The sequence below is a fragment of the Stenella coeruleoalba genome (assembly GCF_951394435.1).
Source record: "Stenella coeruleoalba genome assembly, chromosome: 6".
Lineage (NCBI taxonomy): Eukaryota > Metazoa > Chordata > Mammalia > Artiodactyla > Delphinidae > Stenella > Stenella coeruleoalba.
The window spans coordinates 94,877,562-94,883,561 of record NC_137151.1 but is presented as its reverse complement, the minus strand read 5'-3'; the positions used below and the strand labels follow the sequence as shown (position 1 = coordinate 94,883,561).

Genomic DNA, 6,000 nt, shown 5'->3' with positions numbered 1-6,000 from the left:
GGATTTACTGATTTATTCTGGAATCTCAATTCTGTTGTTTGTCCATATCCTTATGCTCTATGCTTTTGTCAGTACGGCCACTATATTTTATTTATTTATTTTTTTTTGCGGTATGCGGGCCTCTCACTGTTGTGGCCTCTCCCGTTGCGGAGCACAGGCTCCGGACGCGCAGGCTCAGCAGCCATGGCTCACGTGCCCAGCCGCTCCGCGGCATGTGGGATCTTCTCAGACCGGGGCACGAAGCCGTGTCCCCTGCATCGGCAGGCGGACTCTCAACCACTGCGCCACCAGGGAAGCCCACGGCCACTATATTTTAAAGAACTCACAGAAGGACCATTCTTTAATTCAAAGCAATGAATTCAAGGGTGGGAGTCAGCTTCTTCTCGCCACCAGTTTAGAACTTTCAGGAGCATCTTTTTCATCAGTAGCCATCAAAATCCTGCTCAATGGGATCATGTTTTGTTTTAATTAAGTTCATGTGTTTGGCCAGGGTTGGTTAACCAAAAATGCTAGCTCTAGTGTAAGAAGCACTAGAGTTCTAGGTATACAGTCCAATTTATTCAGGGAGATCGATGAGCAAGGCCAGGAGGAGACAATAGAAGTATCTTGGGGCTTCCCTGGTGGCGCAGTGGTTGAGAGTCCGCCTGCCGATGCAGGGGACACGGGTTCGTGCCCCGGTCCGGGAAGATCCCACACGCCGCAGAGCTGCTGGGCACGTGAGCCATGGCCGCTGAGCCTGCGCGTCCGGAGCCTGTGCTCCGCAGCGGGAGAGGCCACAACAGTGTGAGGCCCGCGTACCGCAAAAAAAAAAAAAAAGTATCTTGGCTCAGCCTTCAGAAACGCGCAAGGTATCAGAGGGAGGGGTCTGTGCTCAGTACGCTTCCAAACGTCGAGACTGGGCACCCGGAACTTTTCCCCAGGGGGATGGGCTCGGGACCCAGGCACAAGGCCTAGTCTAGGTGCATCTGAGGGGACTGTCGTTTATTCACTCGCGCGACCACCACTAAAGCTGCTGGGCCCTCCAGCCTCCGGGCACTCGCCCCCCACTGGCTTTCCCGCCTCGCCTTTCCTCTCCTCCTTCCCCCTCCTCTTAGCGCGTAGCGGAAGTGACGCCAGACGTAGCGGAAGTGCCTCCCGCCGCGGTGTTGTGCTGTGGGGAAGGGAGACGGATTTGTAAACCCCGGAGCGAGGTTCTGCCTACCCGAGGCCGCTGCTGTGCGGAGACCCCGGGGGAAACCACCGTCACCATGTCTGACCAGGTACTGGCCTGGGAGCCATACGATGGCGGTGGCCGAGGCCTTACTCCGCACGTCCGCCAGCCGCTCGGCTGGGGCCGGGGATGGAGGCGCGGGGGAGGGGAGCCGGAATGGGGGAGGGGGCGGCCGGTGGGGACTGGGCTGGCGAGGGAGGGGAGTGGAGTAGGACCGGAGACGCCCGGGCCTGCCGCGGGCCTTCGGGAGCCGCCCTGGCCCTCGCCTGGCTGGCTCATCACCCCCTGTGCCCCAGCGCCTCCGGTCGCGGCCTCAAGTCGTCTCCCTTCTTTCTCCGGGGCCGACCAGGTGCAGAGAGCACAGCTTCCACTTTCCCGAGAGGGTCCGTGGGGAACCCGTGTGCCTGCCTCTTCAGAGGACTCATTGCAAAAGCAGGGCCCTAGGCCCCAGTTATGTAACGGGAGAGATTACCTGCCCCGGAGCCTCCGTGGCCCTGAAAAGCGGGTGGACTCCACTTTTGGGTTCTTAGTCTTTAGATAGTCTTGGAGTGGGGGCGGGGGGGAGGGAGACATTGTCTGGTGTTGCTGGGAACCTAGAAAGCTCTGCCTTCCGTTCGGATTGCAGCTGGGGCCGGGCTGTCTCTGCTCTGCTCTGAGTCCTTTTCCGTGTGGGTGTGCAGAGCTGTCGCCTCTTTCTTGTACTTTCCTATTTCTTACTCGGGATTGGTTCAGTAGCTCTCCAGTTGTAAGAGAGAACTCTGAATAATCAAGAAACAAAGTAGAACAAAACTGCTAGAGCAACAGAAAGCGTTTCATCTGGGCGTTAACATGAAGATGACTGATACCTTTGAGGAAAAGGATAGGAAAACTTCGTGTATGTAGAGCAGTTGCAGAACATTTGCAGAAAGCTTCCTGTTATAGCAGAGTGCTCCATCTGAATGTTAATATCAAGAATTTACTTGGGATTTGCACTCAATCAGGAGTGTTTGATTTTATGTGGTAAGTTTTTCTTCCTCATCCTATTCTATTTAACCATGTTTATGGCTAGTTTTTACTTTATAGGTTTTTTGTCTGGACTTTGTTTTGTTTGCTCAGACGACTTTGACTTTTTAAAGTATTTTTGGACCTTTTGCTTGTTTAGTGATAATTATCTAGAAAACTGTTTCTCATTCAGCCCCATAATGTACTTGAACTTTTAAAGTTAACACACTTATTCCCTTGGCTTTTAACCCAGTTCAGTTTTGTACCACTTGGTGAGAGCAAGTGAGGCTTTTGTGGATTTGTACTGTTGCGCAAAACGTACATTTATATTTTTAAGGTTAAACCATAATCTAGATTAGTTTTGGGTGGATCTTATTACTAACAGTCTAGATTAATTCCCAAATTGGTATGGGAATGGCATTATAACTGTCTCCCTAGATAGTTGTCTACTTGGTTACCAGGGAGGAAAGAACAGGTGTAAATGCTTAATTTCATCAGCCTTTTATTTTGATGCTCAGAAGTGGCTAGAAATCCTGTTGAAATTTACTATAGTCTGATGAAAGAGCAGTGTACAGAAGGGATTATACAGTAAATTGTAGAATTTATTGCTCCAGTTTGAATTCCAGTCATTTAAAAGAGACTTGAAGGAAGAAATAAAGGACCTAGGACACTAACAGGTGCCTCTAGGCCAGAGGTTCTTTAGGTTCTTTTCAGGGGGTCCTTGGGGCCAAAACAATTTTCACGATAATACTAAGACATTGTCTTTTCCACTGTCATTCTTTCATGAGTGTTCAGTGGAGTTTTCTAGAGATTGACATGACCTGGTATATCACAACAGATTAAAATGTATCAGTAGAAGCAGATGTGGAAATCCAGCTGCTGTTAAGCCAGACATTGAAGAGATTTGCAAAAATGCAAAACAATGCCACTTTTCTTACTAGTTTTGTTTTGAAAATATGTATTTTTTAAGATTGATGCTTCATTGCTACTTTCAAGAAATTGTGATTTATATACACAGTACCATTTAATGAGGGTAGCATCATATCCTTACCAGTGTTTCATATTGCTATTATTAAAATTTTTCGGGACTTCCCTGGTGGTGCAGTGGTTGAGAATCTGCCTGACAGTGCAGGGGACATGGGTTCAATCCCTGGTCTGGGAAGATCCCACATGCCGCGGAGCAACTTAGCCTGTGCGCTACAACTACTGAGCCTGTGCTCTAGAGCTCGCGAGCCACAACTCCTGAGCCTGTGTGCCACAACTACTGAAGCCTGCGTGCCTGGAGCCCATGCTCCGCCACAAGAGAAGCCACCACAATGAGAAGCCCGTGCACTGCAATCAAGAGTAAGCCCTGCTCGCCGCAACTAGAGAAAGCCCATGCACAGCAACGAAGACAAAACGCAGCCCCCCCAAAAAAAAGTTTTTTTCATAAATAGCAACATGAAAAATATTTTTAATAAAAATACATTATTTGCTAATATATATTGGGTTTATTATCTTAAAATGAATTAATATGTATATAAAACATTTCTCAGTTTCAGTGTCTAATACTGCAAACCTCAATAGATATAACCAACTTCACAAAAGCTTTATGGGGTTCTAAATAATTTTTAAGAGTGTAAAAGAGTCCTGTGACCATAAAGTATGAGCACTGTTGCTCTAGGCTGATTGACCAATGTCGTTGTTAATAATAATCGGGACCCAGTACAATTTTAGTGTTGGGATGCTAAGGATTTAAAGAGATAGGAAGCTGAACTCTTACCCTGATGAGGCTTATGAGTGAGAGTAAGAATTCCAAGTTACTACTGTGCCATAGCAGCAGCATGAGACTGAACCACTGTCCCCAAAAGACAATATAAACCAGGTTGTTTTAGAACAATGTATTTTCTGAGGCATCTCTCAGAAGGTTATTGTCTGTGCTAAGATATTGGAATTGAGTAATAATTTCAAGTTAAAATAGGTGGACAGGGCTTCCCTGGTGGCGCAGTGGTTGAGAGTCCGCCTGCCAATGCAGGGGACACGGGTTCGTGCCGTGCCCCGGTCTGCTGAGCCTGCGCGTCTGGAGCCTGTGCTCCGCAACGGGAGAGGCCACAACAGTGAGAGGCCCGCGTACCGGAAAAAAAAAAAAAAAAAAAAAGGTGGACATTAAAGTCACACAAGACTTGAATTGCTGGGTTCTCCATTGACTAATGAAAAATGATTATTTTTGGAATTTGAATGAAATAATTTCTCATAATTCTAACAATGCCATCATTATCCAGTGTACCATTATTGAATAATCCTCTAATACAGGTTCTAAACCTGAGGATCATGAATCCTAAGGGCTGAAAATCCACTGAAATTGTATGGAAATTGTATGAAGTTATATTTGTGCATGTGTATTTTTTTAGGGAGAAAGGATCCATAGCTTTCATAAGGGGTACGTGATCCCTCAAAAAAGGTGAAGGACTAGCCTTTAACCAATAATAGAGACCTGATTGGGTGCTCACTTTTAGCCTAATTTCGCGTTGCAGCAAAACTGAGCACTTACATAGAACAAGAAGTTTAATATCAAACTGGTAAGGGTAATTTGTACAAATATTTTTCCTTCTTCCTTCCTTACATTCACATTTATAGTGTTTTTTTTCACATCAGAATCATGAAAGGCAGCATGGACTTCAGCTCTTCAATTCAGGTCTGTTAATTTGTAATAATTGGATAACTGATTTGCTTCAAATGCTGACTGAATCTGTTGTAGCAGTTTTACTCTGTCCGTCCCCACCTCAGAGAGAGGGCGGGCAGAGAGGGAGAGAGAGAGAGATATTGATTGAATGATCTCCTTTTATCTTTAGTGAAGGATTTTGAAGCATTATGTAATTCTGGTTATCTGTTGGTACCTGACAGACTACTTCAAAATGTAATGGCTTAAAGCAAAAGTCTTGTTTTGCCCATAAATTTGCAATTTGGGCAGGGCTCTGTGGGTTGGGCTCATCACTGCTCCTTGATGTGTGGGGTCTCTGCTGGGATTACTCACATGACTGTGGGCTGTAACGGATGGGTTCTTCATATAGTCTCAAGGCCTCTGTGAGTGCTCTCGTCATGTATTCTCTTGAGCATGGGGACCCCAGGATATTCAGACTTATGGAAGCTCAGGGCTCACAAGAGAGTGTTCTAGAGAACCTTGGGTGGAAACCCCAAGCCTTCTAGAACCTAACTTTGGAAGTCACTTCTGCATTCTGTTGGTTAGGCAAATCACTAAGCCCAGCCCAGATTCAGGGGAAAGGCATTTATTTTTATTGAGATATATGTGACATATAACATATTAGTTTCAGGTGTACAACGTAATGATTCAGTATTTGTATATATTGTGAAATGATCACCACAATAGGTCTAGTTAACATCCATCACCACAATGGTTACAAATGTTCTTTTTTTTGTTTTTGAATTTTATTTAATTTTTTATACAGCAGGTTCTTATTAGTTATCCATTTAATACACATTAGTGTATATATGTCAATCTCAATCTTCCAGTTACAAATTTTTCTTGTGATAAGAACTTTTAAGATCTACTGTCAGCAACTTTCAAATATACAATACAGTATTATTAACTATAGTCACCAAGGGAAAGGCATCTAAACTCCATTTCTTAATAGGAAGAGTAACAAAGAATTTGCAATTATCTTTAGTCTACCACATTAATTGTATTTCTTTTGTTAGGATAGCGTTATTCCCTGCAGCATTCTTTATATCTCTCTGTTGTTGATGTTTGCTGATCTTTCTGTTAGCTTGAGATAGCAGGAGAATATGATAAACTAGGTGTATATTAAAGT

General features: G+C 45.0%; 1 protein-coding gene across 1 annotated transcript in view; it reads left to right on the top strand.

Annotated features, from left to right (window-relative positions):
• Positions 1 to 693: 693 nt before the first annotated feature.
• Positions 694 to 6,000, top strand: part of SUMO1 (small ubiquitin like modifier 1) — a 28,331-nt gene continuing 23,024 nt past the window's right edge. Inside the window, exon 1 of the mRNA XM_079924787.1 lies at positions 694 to 1,259. Coding sequence (XP_079780913.1) covers positions 1,248 to 1,259 — 12 coding nt within the window. The 5' untranslated portion in view covers positions 694 to 1,247. The remainder of the gene's footprint in view (positions 1,260 to 6,000) is intronic.